Source organism: Zalophus californianus, chromosome 15, assembly GCF_009762305.2.
Source record: "Zalophus californianus isolate mZalCal1 chromosome 15, mZalCal1.pri.v2, whole genome shotgun sequence".
Classification (NCBI taxonomy): Eukaryota; Metazoa; Chordata; class Mammalia; order Carnivora; family Otariidae; genus Zalophus; species Zalophus californianus.
In genome coordinates, this window is record NC_045609.1 from 30,148,700 (window position 1) to 30,169,152 (window position 20,453).

The 20,453-nt window shown below is 36.9% G+C and overlaps 1 protein-coding gene and 1 non-coding gene across 9 annotated transcripts in view; both read left to right on the forward strand.

Annotated features, from left to right (window-relative positions):
- The window catches only part of CCAR1 (cell division cycle and apoptosis regulator 1), a 64,393-nt gene that overhangs the window by 17,919 nt on the left and 26,021 nt on the right, over window positions 1-20,453 (forward strand). For 6 of the 8 annotated variants that reach the window (XM_027589246.2, XM_027589255.2, XM_027589238.2 and 3 more), the window contains 12 exons: window positions 814-846; window positions 4,503-4,696; window positions 5,573-5,687; window positions 5,801-5,993; window positions 10,656-10,785; window positions 11,016-11,177; window positions 13,751-13,976; window positions 14,564-14,677; window positions 15,261-15,427; window positions 16,161-16,371; window positions 17,191-17,274; window positions 18,883-19,068. In XM_027589246.2, the coding sequence (XP_027445047.1) occupies window positions 814-846; window positions 4,503-4,696; window positions 5,573-5,687; window positions 5,801-5,993; window positions 10,656-10,785; window positions 11,016-11,177; window positions 13,751-13,976; window positions 14,564-14,677; window positions 15,261-15,427; window positions 16,161-16,371; window positions 17,191-17,274; window positions 18,883-19,068 (1,815 nt within the window). The remainder of the gene's footprint in view (window positions 1-813; window positions 847-4,502; window positions 4,697-5,572; window positions 5,688-5,800; window positions 5,994-10,655; window positions 10,786-11,015; window positions 11,178-13,750; window positions 13,977-14,563; window positions 14,678-15,260; window positions 15,428-16,160; window positions 16,372-17,190; window positions 17,275-18,882; window positions 19,069-20,453) is intronic. The other 2 variants (XM_027589281.2, XM_027589288.2) reach the window with 2 other exon arrangements.
- LOC113923996 lies at window positions 15,065-15,129 on the forward strand. The gene has a single exon (XR_003520500.1). It is a non-coding gene; the product is annotated as a small nucleolar RNA SNORD98 (small nucleolar RNA).

The following is a 20,453-nucleotide window of genomic DNA, read 5'->3' on the forward strand; positions in this document are numbered from 1 at the left end:
TGTGTTCTTTATATATTTTGTGTATTAAACCCTTATCGAATATATCATTTAGAGTGCCAGTGATTTTTTTCTTTGCAATGATGTTTCTGTAGCATGGTGACCAACATATCAATACTAGAAATTTTCCCATCTAAGGACTTAAAGGTTTTTGTGTGTGTGTGTGGTTTTTTTTGTTTTATTTGGGTGTTATTCCTATGAAATAAGAAAAAAGACAATATCTTTATTGGATGAGTTAGTTTTTTTTGTTTTGTTTTGTTTTTAAAGATTTTATGTTTAGGGGCACCTGAGTGGCTCAGTCGGTTAAGCGTCTGCCTTCGGCTCAGGTCATGATCCCAGGGTCCTGGGATCGAGTCCCGCATCGGGCTCCCTGCAGCGGGGAGCCTGCTTCTCCCTCTCCCTCTCCCTCTGCCTGCGCTCTCCCTACTTGTGGGCTTTCTCTCTCTCTTGCTCTCTCTCTCTCTGTCTCTCAAATGAATAAATAAAATCTTAAAAAAAAAAAAGATACTATGTTTAGTAATCTCTATACCCAATGTGGGGCTCAGACTTAGAACACTGAGATCAATAGTCGCATGCTCTACTGACTGAGCCAGCCAGGTGCCCCATTGAATAATTTAGTTATACATCAGGTCTGCAATTAGCAATAGTTGCAGGAAATCTTATACCTATTGACTTGTTATTTTTCACCATATTTCTTAATTAGAGATGAAGTACCCATTTAATAGAAATTTTTCTTTATAAGAGCATCTGTGAAAGAATTTTGATTGATCCTTTTCCTTTTTCTTCCCTGTTTTTTTTTTTTTTATCTATTTTCAGTTACAGCAACCTCAGCAGACCCTTTTAACACAGGTTAGTTTGCCATTAATTTATTTCTTTTGGATATCTGAATGAAGAATAGACCAAAATTTTATTCCTATTCTAGTATTTCTTTCAGGGTTTGAAGATGAATATTGGTTGGATTTATATATTATTTTAAGAATATATGAAATAAAGATGGAATGCATGTTGTTTTGTCTTTTACGGTTTTTGATTGCAGATCCAGCTGTGATCTAGGATGGATAAATATGAGGTCTTACTTTAAACTTAATTTTTTTTTTTAAGATTTTATTCATTTATTTATTTGACAGAGGGAGAGAGAGGGAGGAAAAGGGGCAGAGGGAGAGAGAGAGAAGCAGGCTGTCTACAGAGGAGGGAGCCAGATGCAAGGCTCGATCCCAGGACCCTGGGATCATGACCTGAGCTGAAGGCAGACGCTTAACGACTGAGCCACCCATGCGCCCCTAAACTTAATTCTTAATGCATTTTCATTGTAGCTAATATTTTCAGGAATTTTTTTTTACATATTATATCATTTTTTATGTGTTGCATCTTTTTTTTTTTTTTTTTTACCTGTTACATCATTTTAAGCTTGACCTTAGTAGGTAAGGGTATTGTATTACATTATCAGTTTAAGTTTTCAGCAGCATTTTTTTTTTAAAGATTTTATTTATTTGAGAGAGAGAGAGAAAGAGATAGAAAGCACGAGAGGGAAGAAGGTCAGAGGGAGAAGCAAGACTCCCTGCCGAGCAGGGAGCCCGATGCGGGACTCGATCCCGGGACTCCAGGATCATGACCTGAGCCGAAGGCAGTCGCTTAACCAGCTGAGCCACCCAGGCGCCCAGTTTTCAGCAGCATTAAAATATTTTGGAACTTCAAGAAATATATATTTTATTTATTTGAGAGAGCGTGCATGGTAAAAAATAGAGGGAGAGGGACAGACTCTGTACTTAGTGCAGAGCCTGATGTGGGGCTTGAACTGAGACCATGACATGAGCCAAAATCAAGTCGAAGGCTTAACCAGCCAGCCACCCAGACTCACCCGTTTTTAAACTTACAATACGTAGTGCTCCTTTAGGTTTGTGGACCACCTACAATCTTTGTTGCATTTTTTTTTTCTTTTTAAAAATTGTTTTAAAGTGTTAGAAACCAGGGTACATGGGTGACTCAGTCAAGGTTAACCATCTGACTTCGCTCAGGTCATGATCTCTGGGTCCTGAGATCGAGATAAGGCTCCCTGCTGAGCTGAGAGTCTGTCCCTCTCCCCCTCCCGACCCCCATTCATGCTCTGTCTCAAATAAATTAATAAAATCGTTAAAAATTAATAAAGTGTAAGAAACCATCACAGGTTTTCGAGCTATACAAAAATCACAAAATCATAAACTGTGGGCTGGTTTTAGACCAAGGGCCATGGTTCACTGACTTAAAGTGAAATATTATGAAACTGATAAAAAGGAGGCAGAACCTGTAATAATAACTGGTGACTGATTATCCATGGATAGGGAATTGAGTACCTGACGAACAGGAGTAGGGGAGAAGCTTTGTACTCTATAACCTTTCATACCAATTTAGTTTTGAATCTGTTATATTTGTAAAAAAAAAAAAACAAAATGCACTTAAGAAGTCAGCCTCACTTTGTTTCATTAAGAAATCAAAATCGGGCACCTGGGTGGCTCAGTCGGTTGAGCGACTGCCTTCGGCTCAGGTCATGATCCTGGAGTCCCCGGATCGAGTCCCGCATCAGGCTCCTTGCTCAGCAGGGAGTCTGCTTCTCCCTCTGACCCTCCCCTCTCCCATGTGCTCTCTCTCTCTCTCATTCTTTCTCTCAAATAAATAAATAAAATCTTTAAAAAAAAAAAATCAAAATCAACTGACACTGGTCCTGAATTTTCAATCTTTAATAGTAGAATTTCCATACTAAGTAGAAAAGCTATAAACAGTCTTTTCTTGGAATAGCACCCATAAATCATTATTGTTTTAGAATATTAAAGAAATTTCATGAGAAATAATTTTGTGGTCGTAGTCTGAGAAACGTAGCCTGAGAAATAGTCATACTATATATATGACTTGGCCTTTTTTGTTTAAATTATAGGAATTAAGAGACTTGCTTTATTGGGCAAGTATAAAACAAATAGTATTTTTTGCCTTGAAGAGTCAGATAATTGTTTTTTTATTTCTAATGATTTTATTTCTATTTATATATAGAAGTTTTAATCAGTAATATGCTCTTCATGTTTGTGCCAGCAAAGATGAATGAAAGTGTTAACATTTTTCTTGTTCGGTGTTATGGAAAGATAATTGATCTGTAATATTGTATTAATAGAAGGTATACAGCATAGTTTGATTTATCTTTGTATTGTGAAACGACCATAAGTTTTTATTTTTTATTTAAATTTTTTTAAAGATTTTATTTATTTATTTGACAGAGAGAGACACAGCGGGAGAGGGAACACAAGCAGGGGGAGTGGGAGAGGGAGAAGCAGGCTTCCCACTGAGCAGGGAACCCAGTGTGGGGCTCCATCCCAGGACCCTGCGATCATGACCTGAGCCAAAGGCAGACATTTAACAACTGAGCCACCCAGGCGCCCCATCATAATAAGTTTTTTTTAACATGAATCACCTCACATAGTTAAAAATTTTTTTCTGTTGAGAACTTTTAAGAGCTGCTGTCACATATACAATACTGTATTATAGTTATCATTCTGTACATTACATCCATGGAACTTATTTGTCTTATAACTAGAAGTTTGTGCTTTTTGACCAACTTCACCTGTTTCTTCCTCCCTCCAGACCCTTGGCAGTCACCAAGGTTCTGTTCTGTTTCTATAAATTTTTTGGTTTTTTAGATTTCACATGTGAGATCATACATATTTGTCTTTTGCTGAATTATTTCACTTACATAGGACTTTCCTGAGTATTATGCCACTTTTGTTTTGAATTTCTAAGAGGGGACTGAAATTTGCAGGGTTTGTTTTTTTTTTTAAAGTAATCTCTACTCCCAGTGTGGGGCTTGAACCCAGAACCCCAAGATCAAGAGTCGCACACTCCACCAACTGAGCCAGCCAGGCACCCCCTAATATATGCAGTATTTTTTTTAAGGGGGGGTTGCACAGGAAGAGGGAGAGAGAGAATGAGAATCTTAAGCAGGCTGCATGCCCAGCACATGAGTCTGACGTGGGGCTCGATCTCAACCCTGAGAAATCATGAGTCTGATGCTTAACTCACTGAGCTACCTAGGCACCCCAATGTGCATTATTTATTTTAGAGTGTGTGTGTGTGTGTGTGTGTGTGTGTGTGTGTGCTGGAGTGTGAGGAGGAGCAGAGGGAGAGGGAGTAAGAAAATCCCAAATGGACTCCTGCTGAGTGCAGAGCCCAACGCGGGGCTCGATCTCATGACCGTAGATCATGACCTGAGCCGAAATCAAGAGTTCGGACGCTCAACCTGAGCCACCCAGGCGCACCTGCAGTATTCTTAAAACTCATTTCACTATGGTGAACTTAATGTTGAGGTAGATTAAAAAAAAAAAAAAGTTTTTTTCAGACTTGATTTTCTTCTTCAAGGTGTGCATGTGTATTTCCTAACTTTAAATAAGTTGATTTTACATTTTGAGTTAGTTTTGAGTGGTCATTTTTAATTTCTAGAGTATTTCAAAGCATTAGCTTGATTTGATCTTGATTTTGTTTTATAGCCAGCTGTTGCACTGCCTACAAGCCTTAGCCTGTCTACTCCTCAGCCTGCAGCACAGATAACTGTATCGTATCCAACACCAAGGTCCAGTCAGCAACAAACCCAGCCTCAGAAACAGCGTGTTTTTACAGGAGTGGTTACAAAACTACATGATACATTTGGATTTGTGGATGAAGATGTATTCTTTCAGCTTAGGTAACTTAATTAGGTGTTGGCAAATGCCTTCATGTATTTAGCATGAAATATATTGGTAAGACCTAATTGTGGCATTGGATTGTGGTTTAGTTATAATTTTTTGTTTTAGTCACCTGCCTTGTATTATATTTGTATCTAGCCTTTTTTTCTGGAGAATATGAGTGAAGATATCTCTGATTACTTAATAAAATAGTTACGGTGAATTCTTTGTACATGTTTTATAGGAGTGAGTTAATTTTTCCAACTCTTCATGGGCAGACTTACAATGAGAATAGAGATTGAAATAGTCATATGCCTTTTAAAGTTTAATCTTCTGTTTGACATATCTAATGATGCTATGTACTAAAAAAGCATTTTTTAATTGAGAAATTAATGAGTAGGATTGAATGATTAATGACTGACATATTCAGAATAGTATTTTGTTAGTGTGATGGTGGTTGCATGAAAGATTTTCCTTGGATATTTCAACTGTATTCCTAGTGAACTGCCTTAGAAAGTATTTGGGAAATTAAATTTAACTATCATATGAGAGTTTTCTAAAAATGGGTCTCCTATGTTCCATCTGCATTTCTCTTCTCCGCAGCTCAAAGGAAATCTTACTCTTGGGTTATAGAAGTTAGTACTGTGGAAGGAGGGACACAATATTGGGAGAATATGAGGTGCAAAGTTATTCCTTTCACTTCAAACCCTGTGTTTTTTAGGGAGGGTGAAACATGATCAGTTCTAAAATAAAATAAGTCTAGGAGGTATATTTACTTTTTAAAAGGGCTTTTTTTAGACTTCCATTTCACATAGTTTATGTTAGGTAAAATACTACAAGTATAAATTTTTTTGGAGGCATCTCTTAATTGAATGTATATTTAACTTATTTTCCAGTGCTGTCAAAGGGAAGAGCCCCCAAGTGGGTGACAGAGTATTGGTTGAAGCTACATATAATCCCAATATGCCTTTTAAATGGAATGCTCAAAGAATTCAGACACTACCAAATCAGGTATATAAAATACGGAGTTAGGTGTTCTGGAAACCTGGTGATTCAGTCTACTAACTTTCAGAGTTTTTTCTTCCTCTTTAAAATTTTTATTTTATTTCTTTATTTTTATTAAGAATCAGTCCCAAACTCAACCTTTACTGAAGACTCCTCCTGCTGTACTTCAGCCAATTGCACCACAGACTACATTTGGTGTTCAGGCTCAGCCCCAACCCCAGTCCCTGCTGCAGGCCCAGATCTCAGCAGCTTCTATTACACCATTATTGCAGACTCAGCCACAGCCTTTATTACAGCAGCCACAGCAGAAAGGTATTACTTGCAATGTGTCTTTTCTGTTTCAGACTAACGCATAACTTTTACAACTGTGTGGTTGTTAAAACGAGAATATGCTTTTTAATTATAAAAAAGGCAGGGATTTCCAAAATACTTGAAAGGAGGTTTAAGTATCTTGTGTAGACCACTTCTACTTCTGTAGCTGTTTTGGAAGTATTTTTATTTTATTGCTCTTATAGAAAGACATGCTCTTTGTGAACTTAAATATCAATATTAATCCCCAGTCCCTTTGTTGGTATCTTTCCTGTAATGGAAGGAAATGTCATATAATCAGCATTTTATTTATTATTTTTCTTTAATATTTACTTATTTAGGGGGGAGGGGAGGACAGGGAGAGAGAGAATCTACAAGCAGACTCCCCACTGAGCAGGGAGCCCAACATGGGGCTCCGTCCCAGGACCCTGAGATAATGACCTGAGCTAAAATCTAGAGTTGCCCACTTAACCGACTGGGCCAACCAGGTGCCCCTACACATAATATTTTATATATGTGTTGTCTGGTAATAGTACTTTAAATTATCCATTGAATTACAGTGCATGAAATAAATGAGCTGTATTTTACATTTTCCTTTGCAAATTAATTACTTGATATTCTGGACACTTTTTTTATTGAAGTGTTAACAAGATAGCCTTGGCTTAACAGAAGCCTACTTTTTAAAGATTATTTATTTTGAGAGAGAGAGAGCATGAGGGGAGTAGGGAGAGGGAGAAGCAGACTCCCCGCCGAGCAGGGAGCCAGGTGCAGGGCTCGAACCCAGGACCCTGGGATCACAACCTGAGCCGAAGGCAGACGCTCAGCGAACTGACCCACCAGGTGCCCCAACAAAAGCCTAATTAATTGGCTTGTTGTTTTGGTAGGGTTTTTTTTTTTTATATATATATATATTTTAGAGCGCGCACAGGAGGAGGGGGAAGAGCAGAGGGGGAGGGAGAGGAGAGAAAGAAACTCAAGCAGATTCCTCCAAGCGTGTAGCCCTGTGTGAGGTTCCATCCCATGACCATGAGATCATGATGTGAGCCAAAATCAAGAGTCACATGCTTAGCTGAGCCATGCAGGCACCCCTAATTAGTATTTTTTTTTTAAAGATATTATTTATTTGACAGAGACACACACAGCAAGAGAGGGTGCACAAGCGGGGGGGGGGGGGGAGAGGGAGAAGCAGGCTTCCCGCTGAGCAGGGAGCCCGATGTGGGGCTTGATCCCAGGACCCTGGGATCATGACCTGAGCTGAAGGCAGATGCTTAACTGACTGAGCCACCCAGGTGCCCAGCCTAATTGGTATTTTTTAAAAGTATAATTTGTGGCATTTTATCTTTTATTATAACACACTTAAAACAAAATGATTAAAGAGATTACAGTGTAATGAGTTATTAAATGAACACCCATGTAATCATTACTTGGGTAAAAAATTAGAATTTTGCTAGTTTACAGGGTTTTGCTCTCTAAATATGCATCCTTATAAAACACTTTAAATTTGTTTGTCTTTGAATGTTACATAGTATTTGATTCCATTTATATAATCTGTTCTGTATGACTTAGTTTTTTTTTTTAATTTATATTTTTATTTATTTATCGGAGAGAAAGAGCACACAAGCAGGGGTGAGGGGCAGAAGGAGAAGTAGATTCCCTGCTGAGCAGGGAGCCCAGTGTGGACTCGATCCCAGGACTCTGGGATCATGACCTGAGCTGAAGGCAGATGCTTAACTAACTGAGCCACCCAGGCACCTGACTTATTTATTTTCAACATTATGTTCTAAAAGTTTCTCATACTATTTTTTTCTTTTAAAGATTTTATTTATTTGACAGAGACAAGGAGAGAGGGAACACAAGCAGGGGGAATGGGAGAGGGAGAAGCAGGCTTCCCATGGAGTAGGGAGCCCAACATGGGGCTTGATTCCAGTACCCTGGGATCGTGACCCGAGCTGAAGGCAGATGCTTAATGTCTGAGCCACCCAGGCACCCCTCTCATACTGGTTTTTCCATCTGGCTCATTCTTCATTTTCATTGTTAGATAATATTACACATATGAATGTTGTACAGTTTATCTGTTCTCTGGTAAACGTTAGGATTTTTCTAGTTTTTGGTTTCAGAGAATGCTGTTATAAATGTCCTCTCATATGTGTCCAGGAGCATGTGCCCAGGTTTCTCTAGGACTTACATACACCTTCGGGTGGAACTGCAAGGTCTGCGGGTTTGTGTAACTTAAACTTACTAGGTAATGCCAGGGTGTTTTCAGTCTACTTGGTTCTTCCAAATATCTGACTGGTAGTCCTGTGATTTCTTTTCTGTTTGTTTTTATTTTTATTTTTTCTAAAGATTTTAATTATTCGTTTGTTAGAGCACAGGCAGGGGAAGCAGCAGGCAGAGGGAGAAGTAGGCTCCCGCTGAGCAAGGAGCCCTACATGGGGCTCGATTCCAGGACCCTGGGATCATGACCTGAGCTGAAGGCAGACCCTTAACTGACTGAGCCACCCAGGCATCCCTCTGTTTGTTTTTAAAGATTTTATTTAGGGGTGCCTGGGTGGCTCAGTTGATTAAGCAATCTGCCTTTGGCTTAGGTCATGATCCCAGAGTCCTGGGATCAAGCCCCACATCGGGCTTTCTGCTTAGCTTCTCCCTCTCTCTCTGCCTGCTACTCCCCCTGCTCGTGCACTCTCTCTCTGTCAAATAAATAAATAAAAACTTAAAAAAAAAAAAAAAACTTAAAAATTTCCATTGGCAACTATGGATTCGTTTTCATAAGAGTTAGCTGTTTCTTTCCTCCCCACAATTTTTATCATGAAAATTTTCAAGCATACAAAAATGTTGAAAGAACAGTAAAGTGATCAGTTATATACTTACAACCTTCTAAAATTGTTAACATTTTACTATGTGTTTTGTCTGCTTACTTGTGTACAAATATATACAGTTTTTGCTTATTCCTTTGAAGTAGTTAGCAGACACTAGGACGTTTCACCCCTATATACTGAAGCATGTCCTTTCTAAAAGAGACCACTTTTCTTTCTTTCTTTTTTTTTTTTAATTTTATTTAGGGTGCCTGGGTGGCTCAGATGGTTGAGCGTCTGCCTTTGGCTCAGGTCATGATCCCAGCGTCCTGGGATCGAGTCCTGCATTCGGTCCCTGCTGAGCAGGGAGCCTGCTTCTCCCTCTGCCTCTCTCTCTCTGTCTCTTTTGAATAAATAAATAAAATCTTAAAAAAAAAAATTTGACAGAGAGGGACAGTGAGAGAGGGGGACACAAGCAAGGGGAGTGGGAGAGGGAGAAGCAGGCTTCCCGCGGAGCAGGGAGCCCAATGGAGGGCTCGATCCCAGGACCCTGGTATCATGACCTGAGCCAAAGGCAGACGCTCAGTGACTGAGCCACTTAGGTGCCCCGAGACCATTTTTCTATATAACTACAATCTATTATCACATCTAAGAAAAAGCATTTAAATATTTTCAGTATATTCAAATCTCCCCATTTGTCTCCCAGAGGTCTTTGAAGGTTGTGTTTTGTTTCCTAAACAAAAAGTAAGCTTTTACCCGTTGTGTTTGGTTATGTTATTTTAGTTTTTTTATTCTACAGTAGTTACCCACATTTTCTTTTCTTCAAATATTTACTTAAGAGAGAGTGCAGGGGTGGAGGGGGAGCCAGAGGGCAGAAGGAGAGGGAGAGAGAATCCCAAGGCAGACTCCCCACTGGTGGAAAGCCCAAGGCAGGGCCCTATCCCTGGACCCCGGGATTATGACTGGAGCTGAAATCAAGAGTTGGATACTCAACTGACTGAGCAACCCAGGTACCCCAGTTTCCTGCTTTTTCTTTCTTCATTTACAGCATTGACTTTTTGACGAAATTGGATTAGTTGTCTTGTAGATTCTTTTGGAATGTTGTATATGGATTTGCCTTTATTCCTTGTGACATTTTTATCTTGTTCCTCTATCTGTCTTAAAAGCTATGAACCTAGAAGAGTAAGTGTAAAGGCTTTGGTAAGGGGCGCTTGGGTGGCTCGGTCAGTTAAGCATCAGTCTCCTGATTTAGGTTTCAGTTCATGATCTCAGGGTTGTTAGATTGAGTCCCCACGTCAGGCTCCTCGCTGGGTGTGGAGCTTGCCTAAGATTTTCTTTCTTCCTCTCCTCTGCCCCCCACACTCCACCGCCTGGCTTACTTGTGCTCTCTCTCTTAAAGAAAAAGAAAGGCTTTGGCCAGGACACATTTTAGGTGATGTTTTGTAATTTGTATTGCATTATACTAGGAGGCACATGTCAGATTCTTCCATTATTGATGCTAAATTTCATAACTAGGTCAGAGTGGAGATCTCTCCATAATAAGGAGTTCTTTTTCTCTGTGGAACCTTTGGATGATAGTTTGGCACCCTGTGCATAACTTGTACGGCAGTCTTTGTACTCTCTGTGGATCAGGGATTTCAAACTATAGCCCTTTGATTTGGTCCATGACCTGGTTTATATGGTGACTGAGCTATAAATGGCTTTTGCTTTTTTAAGTGATTACAAAAAATATATACAAATATACAAATATAGTGGTGTCTACTATTTGTTGGCCACAAAGCTTAAAACATTAGCCAGCTTTTTCTGGTTGTAAAAGTTAACTGGGTAATGCTTTTATTTAAGTCAAAATATTTTTTGTGTGTGTCTTTTAAAGCTGGTTTATTGCAGCCTCCTGTTCGTATAGTTTCACAGCCACAACCAGCACGAAGATTAGACCCACCGTCCAGATTTTCAGGAAGGAATGACAGAGGGGATCAAGTGCCTAACAGAAAAGATGACCGAAGGTATTTTTTTTTAAGTGTACTTTTGATGGTGGTGAAGGTGCACACTGTGAATGCATGTGATGTCACTAACTATACATTTAAAAATGGTTAAATGGTGAGTTTGTGTTACACATATACAACGGTTTCTAAGAAGTTGTTAAAATATATTAGAGGATCTTATATTATCTATTTTATTAAAAAACTTCAATAATGCCAGAAATATTAGTAATTTTAGAACATTTTGTTTTAAGTCGTGAAAGGGAGAGAGAACGACGTAGATCCAGAGAAAGATCTCCTCAGAGAAAACGTTCCCGGGAGAGATCTCCTCGAAGAGAGAGAGAACGATCACCTCGGAGAGTTCGACGTGTTGTTCCACGTTACACAGTTCAGTTTTCAAAATTTTCCTTAGATTGGTAAGTTCTTTTCCCCTCATTGTTTTATTGAATTACCAGTTTTATAATTTGTCTAATTTAGTAGAATGTTACAGAGATATTTTTCTTACAACTTTCATTCCTGACATTTACTTTATATAGGGCAGAAGGGTAATTTGAAGTAGGAGTATATTTTTATATATTCATAAAATCATTAAAGATAGTAGTTATTGAAAAAGAGCCTCTTGTGATCAACTTGTGTTTTTTTTTTAATTTGTTTCTTAATCATTTAAAGTCCAGATTTACTGATAACTTTATTAAGTCCATGCATAGTTCCTTGTGTATGATGAAGTAATAACACAGCAGTGGACCAATTATTTCAAGTTAGCTGTGACAGTGTGGCATAATAGCAACATAGACCTTCATATACACTCACATATATGCGTGTGTATATAAATACATTTTTTAGCCTTTGGAGTCAGAGGTAATAGGCAAGTTAACAAGAATTTCTTAGTTTCACCTGCAAAATGGAAATTTTATCAACTAGTAGAATTACTAAGGTTAAATTGAGTTTGTGTATCTAAAGCACTTAATCCAGTCTGTGGCAGTTGTAGATACTCCATAATTAATGGTGGTGGTGGGATGTCATGGCCAGGAAATAACTACAAAGTTGTAATTCATAAAAATGCAAATTGGTAAAATGACTGATTTAGTATAAGGGAAAGGAGGAATTATCTAAAGGTCCTGGGATGGGACTGGCCATTGACTATAAGATAAATTAACAAATGGAGAAAACAAATTGACAATAAAATAAAAATGAATCATTAAAAGCAATGTTTAAAGCTGTTTAGCATAGGAACAAATAACTGTGCGCTTCAGTCTCCTGAGAAAATATTACTGTGTTTCAACAAAGAATAATAATATTGATATACTGACCTGTCAGAAATTTAAATTTCTATATATTCAGTTCTAGGTTGAGTAAAACAGTGTAAACTTAAACTACTCAATGCCAGAAAAAATCTTGCTTAGGGACTTTGCTTAATTGTTAGATAGTTCATGTTCATTTAGTCATGTGGTCAAATGAGCAACTATTCTTAATTTATACTACTTTTTTTGTTACTCCTGTTTACTTTTATCTAGATTGCATATATCAGAGAAACTTATTAGAACCAGAAACACTTCTCCAGTCCCAAATATATTAAATAGAGCAGCTCTGCTCTACTTTTGGGGAGAATTGTGATGAATAGGATATAAATTCAATAGCTGTCTATCTCCTTCCAGGTTAGACCTTCACAATTTCATTTCATCACTTTGAAATAAATTCCCAGAACATCAAATCAACCCATTACAAATAAAAATCGTTTGAAATTACTATACCTTTTCTCATCTATAGTTGTGGAAATCAAGATTGTTTTATAGTAATGTGATTATAAGATATTGTACGCCAAGAAATGACTCATTTGTACATCCTTTGTTCTATTGTAGATTAAAATCCTACAGGGTAAAACACAACTTCAAAAATTCTAGTGATGGAAAACTAAGAAACTATTATACATACTGTCTATTTGAAACACTTCTTAAAAAAATGACTTAAATACGTATTTTTCAAATTTTCCTTATTTTGACAGCAGAATTTTATCCAAATAATGTATACTTATGTTAGCAACCATACCTGATGACAAGTTTGTCACTATATGTTTGTTATTTTTAGGCTTCGAATAAGAAGATACCCCTACAAATATATTAGGTCATAATTTATACCTTGTCTTTAGTTTCAAAAAGACAGTGAAAAGAAAGATAATAAAAAAGACAATGTAGTTATCTTTTCATCTTACAAATTGTTGTTTTCCACTTTTTGTTATGCTTTTAATAGAAATCCTTTGTTCTTTTACCAGATTGATTTACCTTTGAGTTCCTTTCCTTTAAAAGCTCTGCTGCTTAGGAAAAAGGAAAGCATCCTTTAGAACAATCAGTATGTCAGATTTAAAAGGCAAGAAACTTATCCTCTTTACGTAATAATCCATCAGGTATGGATCGTAATCATTAACAGAGAGAGGTATGGAGGTGTTCAAAAAACATTTAGATTTAGCTTTCATGTGGATTTTTGCACTTAATTTTGAATGTAAATATGCTTGTTATAGGATCTTACTATAAAATGAAGATTTATTTTTTTTACATTATATGAACCTAATTGAGGAGTACTCATCATTTGGTATCAGTCTTGTCCCTTCTTTGTATCCATTCTATATGAATTATAATTTTCTAAAAAATTCATAGTTTCAGCTGAGGTAGAACTGCTTTTTGTTCATATCTTCTCTGGAGCTGGCATTGAAGTTATTTCAGAGGGTCTCTAACGTATTTCAAGCTACACAGAAAACGCAGAGAAATGAAGGTAATACTTAGGTACCAGTATTTAAAGCTGTAAGTAGACAAATTTGAAAGTGAGGTTTCATATGGCTCTTTGCAAATCTATAGCTCATTAATAATTGACTCTGACCATTTTCAGCTGGCTTTTAACCATGTCAGCTTATATATTTAGATGTGGAATGGAGTGAATGTTTATATAATATTTGATAGTAAGGCTATTTATTCACTTACTTATGTCTGTTTTTCAGTCCTAGTTGTGACATGATGGAACTAAGGCGCCGTTATCAGAATTTATATATACCTAGTGACTTTTTTGATGCTCAGTTTACATGGGTGGATGCTTTCCCTTTGTCAAGACCATTTCAGCTGGGAAATTACTGCAATTTCTATGTAATGCACAGAGAAGTAGAGTCCTTAGAAAAAAGTATGGCTATTCTTGATCCACCAGATGCTGACCATTTATACAGTGCAAAGGTTTGTATTCTGTGATATATAGCTAAAATTTCTGAGCAGTTATTCATATTGAGTGTATGTGGAATTAATCTCCTGGAAGTGGTTATGTTTAAGACCTGAATAGCTATTTTTTTTTCCTTGTCTGTCTGATTCTGTTTTGGTTATTTAAGTAATTTAATTTAACCTCTTTGTCTTACCTCTTAAGCTGTAAAATTCATGGTTATTGTTTTAACATTTTGAAACTCATAAACGTGAAGATGAAATTGATTTTATTGAGCTTTTTGGAATGTTCTGTGACTTCTGGTAGCCTCAGATAAAGCATAATGTTGGTGAATTCCCTATATGTTAGTCTTCAGGGTAACATTCAGTATATTGCTTATGGTCGGATAGTTTTTGGCTATTATAGAACATTGATCAAAAAACATTTCTTGACAAGTTAAAACTCTTATCATTATAAAGTATCTAATACCATTTCTGCTGTAGCATTTTACTTTCCATTTTTATAAAAAAATTTTGGCTATCTAATATGTAAGGATAATTAGTAGTGCTTCTCATTTTTTTACATTACTTTAGACTTTTGACAGGATTGAATTATTTGACTATAATAGGTAATGCTGATGGCTAGTCCTAGTATGGAAGATTTGTATCATAAGTCATGTGCTCTTGCTGAAGATCCACAAGAACTTCGAGATGGATTTCAACATCCTGCTAGACTTGTTAAGGTAAAATGAAACACTTATTTTAACTTCAGGTGTATATTTGCTTTGCTTAGTTCTAACTGTGTGTGTGTCTGTGTGTGTGTGTGTACATATATATATATATAAAATACATATATAATATATAAAATTAAAATACTACATTTTTAATTTATTAACAACTAATTTTTGTATTGTTAAGGCACTCAGAATTTAATGATTTTCTTTCAGTGAAGATTATGGCTATATCTTATTTGTATGTCACTAGTTCAGCTGTCATCTTGGTATTTTATACTTGCAGGATAGTAAAATTTTAGTGGTATTGGATTTAGTATATTTCTGGATTCTTTTAAGTATGAATTATAGCTTGTTTCTTTAAAAAATTCTTTATCTGAAGAAATATTTTAGAAGGATGAGTTATGATGTGTAAATCCTATTCCATTGCTGAAATGCAGTGTGGAACACGATGAACTGAACTCTTCCTTGACTGACAGATACCAGAGGTAGTAAAAATGATATTGGAAAGTTTTGTCCCTTTCCTTTTCAAGTATTTTATTTGTAATTTGACAAGTTGCATAACACATGTAAATGATTCTTTGTTTTGAATTAGTTTTTAGTGGGCATGAAAGGCAAGGATGAAGCCATGGCCATTGGAGGTCACTGGTCTCCTTCGTTGGATGGACCAGACCCAGAAAAAGACCCCTCTGTGTTGATTAAGACTGCTATTCGTTGTTGTAAGGCTCTGACAGGCATTGATCTAAGTGTATGCACACAATGGTAAGTACCAATTCATTTCTTGATTAGAAATGTTTTTTCATAGTTTATATAGATGTTCTTATCTGTCAGCCTCCCCTCCCCCCTTATTTTAGCAACCTTGATCATGCAGGTAATCTCAAAGGAAAATCCCCATTTGTAGCAAAAGTTTATTTGGTGCCAAAAATGTTTGGGGGAAAAAGGATTTAAGAACTAATCAAAATAAACTGAACATTACTTAAATGTTTTGTTATGCTTTACCTCGGAAGTTGGATGTATGTTGAAAATATTTTTCATTTCATGCATAGCTGGAGAAGATCGTCAAGAGAGAACTTCATTTCATTATAATTCTTTTGTTATAAAATGATGTAGGTGCTGATTATTTTTGTTCAGCCATATTTTCTCTTGAGGCTTATTTGTCTTGTGTATTTTAGTGTATTTCTTGTGACTTAATTGAGAATATTCTTTTTTTAGCACATGAAATCTGAACAGCTATCCAGCTTCTTCAGGTATTCTCTAAAATATGGGTAGCTCTATAATCAAACTTGAAAATGCCTTGGGGAACATATTCTTTTAACCATAAAATATTGTACAAATGTACCAAAAGAGGAACTATGGCTTCTATAATTTTTTTTTCTTTAGACCAACCTCAAGTTCTTGCAGCAAAATTTCTTTACTTGATGTGCTACAAGTGAACTAGGGTCTTTAAAATGTATTTTAGAATTTTTTTTCCAACATGCTTCTTCCCTTGCAACAGGTACCGTTTTGCAGAGATTCGCTACCATCGCCCTGAGGAGACCCACAAGGGGCGTACAGTTCCAGCTCATGTGGAGACAGTGGTTTTATTTTTCCCGGATGTTTGGCATTGCCTTCCCACCCGCTCAGAGTGGGAAACCCTCTCCCGAGGATACAAGCAGCAGCTGGTCGAGAAGCTTCAGGGTGAACGCAAGGAGGCTGATGGAGAACAGGCACTGAACGCTAATCCCTTTTTCTATTTCCGCTTCTCACAGGCACAGGAACACAGGCACAAATGCACACCACACACTACATAACAAACACACATGGAGGAACATAACTGGTAACAGCGACTGGTAATCCAGCTTTCAGCAGTATAGTTGTATTTTCTTTTCTTTAAAAAAAAAAAATCTGTCTAGTATGCTAACTTTAAGAGTGCTGAGACCTCAAAGGAAAATAAGTTGTGCTTAAATTGCACAGAATTTTGTTTTTATCATAGGTCTAGTTGCTGGAATCTGGGACCAGTTGTTGAGCAAGGTTCAGTATTAAGCCATTTTAAACATTTTGCCATTTTCTAAAATTTAAAAAATTTTCTCTTTCACGGTCATCAGTTCTAGTCATGGATATTTGAAATTGGACAACCACAAGTCTGAGAGATTTGACATTTCAGGCTATGTGGCATCGTCTTTGGTACATTTGAAAGGTCTGACTAAATCAGTCTTAACTTTGGGTGGCTTGAAAATTGGGGCAAGATCACACACTGTGTGGTTAGTGGAGACCGGCAGTGTTTGTGCATCCCTGATATCCTTTGTGTTGTAATTTATCACCCTTTTGTGTTTCACAGATCTGGCTTTGATTGGCTGATGAGTGTCTTTGTGATCAGTTAAAAGTGGTAGAATGTATGTACGTGGACTTGCCTAAATAATAACTTTAGGAGAAGACAATCTGAAACATTTGTGACCTTGCACAGATCAGCAACAGACTTTTAAAAATAAATTACTTTTATTTTAAGGTTTCAGAATAGTAATTATGTTCTTAACTTTGTATATCAGGATGAAGAAGAGAAAGATGATGGTGAAGCTAAAGAAATTTCTACTCCCACCCATTGGTCTAAACTTGATCCAAAGACAATGAAGGTAACTTTGAAATTTGAAATTTCTAACAAGAATAGAGAATGAGATCCATGTTTTATCATAAAAAACCACTAAAGTCAACTGAATAAATATTCTCTATATGTGTGTATAATTATTAAATAAAGCTTGACTTCATAAATCAGTGCAGCCTATATCTGTCAAATGTAATACACAAGTGCATGTAGTGTGAGTAGCATCATTCTTTGATTGGGGAACTGACCAAGAAGGCAGAATTTCTGCACTTAAGTAATTTAAATTCAAGGAAAAGGGAAGAAACAGGAAAAAGATTATCAAGATTATTTTAGTTTTTGAAATAATATTTAAAAAGTAGGTTGATACACATCTGAACTGGGAAAGAATAATTTAAAAGCCTCTTTTGAAAATCACTGGTTAAGCTGTACTAGTTTTTCTTTGGTCCCCAATGTCTTTGGACTGATTATCATTCTATACTTTTTCGTTTCTGGGCTTATTTTTTTTTTTTTAAGATTTCATTTATTTATTTGACAGATAGCGAGAGAGGGAACACAAGCACGGGGAGTGGGAGAGGGAGAAGCAGGCTCCCCGCTGAGCAGGGAGCCCGATGCGGGGCTCAATCCCAGGACCCTGGGATCATGACCTGAGCCGAAGGCAGATGCTTAACGACTGAGCCACCCAGGCGCCCCTCGTTTCTGGGCTTATAACATGAATGTAGATCCATAGAATTCTACGTGTGTACGTTCTACGTGTGATCAGAAGATCACAAGCTTTTGCAGCCTGTTATTTTTAACACATAAAAGCTGACCTTTCGGTTAACTTTTGTTATCAGCAAAAAACCGGTTTTCTTCTTTTTTATGAAACTGTAGTTTTTTAACCCACATTGCTTTTTTTTAGTAAGTAGAGAATGTATATCATAAGATTAAGCCGCTTCCCAGGACTTTTTGTCAAACTGATGGCTTTGCCATTAAGTTTCTTATTTTAAAACTTGTATTTCTTTTGATTATTAATATAATGTGTGCTTATTTTAAAAATTGGTACATACATAGAAAAATAGAAGATAAAAGTTACTCAAGTCTGTAACTCAAACACAACCACTGTTAAAATGTTAGTGTATTTTTTTCCATTATTTTTTCTGTGTACAAGCTTTATGATTGGTTGGTTGGTTGGTTCTGATCATGTATAAAACATTGTCAGTCTCATCCTTTTCAATTAATAGTGGTGTTTCCCATGTAATTATTTTTAAATGTTCTGTATTCCTCCCATCTAGTTGATGTGGTATTATCTTTTGTTGGGTATTTAGATTCTTCACATTTTTGAGTAAGGAACTGTTACAAGAAATATGTAAAGGTTTTGTTTTGTTTTCCACTGTGTTTAGAGTATTTCTTCAGAGTAAATTGCCATAAATTAGAATTTCTGTGTCAAAGAGCACTAACGGTTTTTAAAGCATCTTAAAACGTTACAGATTATTTTCCAAAAATATTCTGTCAGTTTGCATTTTCACAAACATGTTCTGAGCTGTACAAGTGTATTTTTCACCAACATTTTAAAAAACCAGATGAAAGATAATTGTATAGTTTGTTCCCTATTTCAATATCCTGTTTTCTTTTTCTGTGTTTATATACTGTGTATATTTAGGTAAATGATCTCCGAAAAGAATTAGAAAGTCGAGCTCTTAGTTCTAAAGGATTAAAATCCCAGTTAATAGCCCGGTTGACAAAACAGCTTAAAGTAGAAGAGCAAAAAGAAGAACAAAAGGAATTAGAGAAATCAGAAAAAGAAGAGGAAGAGGAGGATGATAGGAAATCTGAAGATGATAAAGAGGTATATACTATTAAATATAATATTGGTTTATAGAGAGTTCTTGAAATATGTTTGTGTATACTTTCATTAAGATAAAACTACAGGGGCCCCTTCCCCCTGCTCGCTCACTCTCGCTCTCTAAAATAAATCTTTTTTTTTTTTTAAGATATAACTACATAACCCTAAGATTCAACCAGTTTTGCAAGTTTGACACATGCATATAGTTGTGCAACCACCACCACAATTAAGATATGAAACAGGTCTGCCACCCCCTAAAAATCCTCTGTATCCATCTGTAAGCATTTTCCTCTCTCCATGTGTACTTTCTGCCTCCCAGACCAGCCTCTGGGAGCCACTGACCTGTTTCCTGTAGTTTTGCCAATTCCAGTATATCATGTAAATGGAACCATACAACCTGTTGAGTCTGACCTCTTCAACTCAGCATAATGCATTGGAGACTTGCCCATTTTGTTGTATATATCACTAATTTTTCCCTTTTTTTTTTTTTTTAAGCTTTTAGAGAGGGCGGGGAGGGGCGGTAACGGGGGAGGGGTGAAGGGAGAGAGAGAGAATTCCAATCAGACTCCATGCTGAGCTCAGAGCCTGTCTTAGGGCCCTATCCCATGACCCTGAGACCATGATCTGAGGAGAAATCAAGAGTTGGATGCCCAGTCGACTGAGCCAGCCAGGTGCCCCTAATTTGTTCCTTTTTATTCCTTAATAACATTCCATAGTATCAGTGTATCAGTTTATTAGTTTTCCACTTGAGAGACATTTGAGTTGTTTCCAACTCATGTATTTTTAATCTTCCCCTTTAAAAATGAATAATTATTCATATGTTTGGGTGCCTGGCTGGCTCAGTGATTAGAGCATGCGACTCTTGATCTTGGGGTCATGGGTTCAAGCCCAACATTGGGCATAGAGTTTACTTAAAAAAATTACTCATATCTGGGGCACCTGGGTGGCTCAGTCGTTAGGCGTCTGCCTTCGGCTCAGGTCGTGATCCCAGGGTCCTGGGATCGAGCCCCGCGTTGGGCTCCTTGCTCAGCGGGGAGTCTGCTTCTCCCTCTCCCACTGCCCCTGCTAGTGTTCCCTCTCTCGCTGTGTCTCTCTCTGTCAAATAAATAAATAAAATCTTTTAAAAATTTTTTAAAAAATTACTCATATCTTAGATATAGAAAATGAGATAAAATTTGATTGACCGAGCCATTAAGTTCGGAGACTGAGTTCTAGTGAAGTGCTTATTCCAGAATTTTGCTGCTTCTACAGCTATGTGTTTGATTGCACTTCAGTCCTTAAGACTCTGAGACTGTAGACTTATGCCCTTAAAATAATTCCTGCATGCATAAGCCTGTCATTTGTTTTCTGAATTTGAAGTACAGGAACATAAGCAGCATGTTAGAATA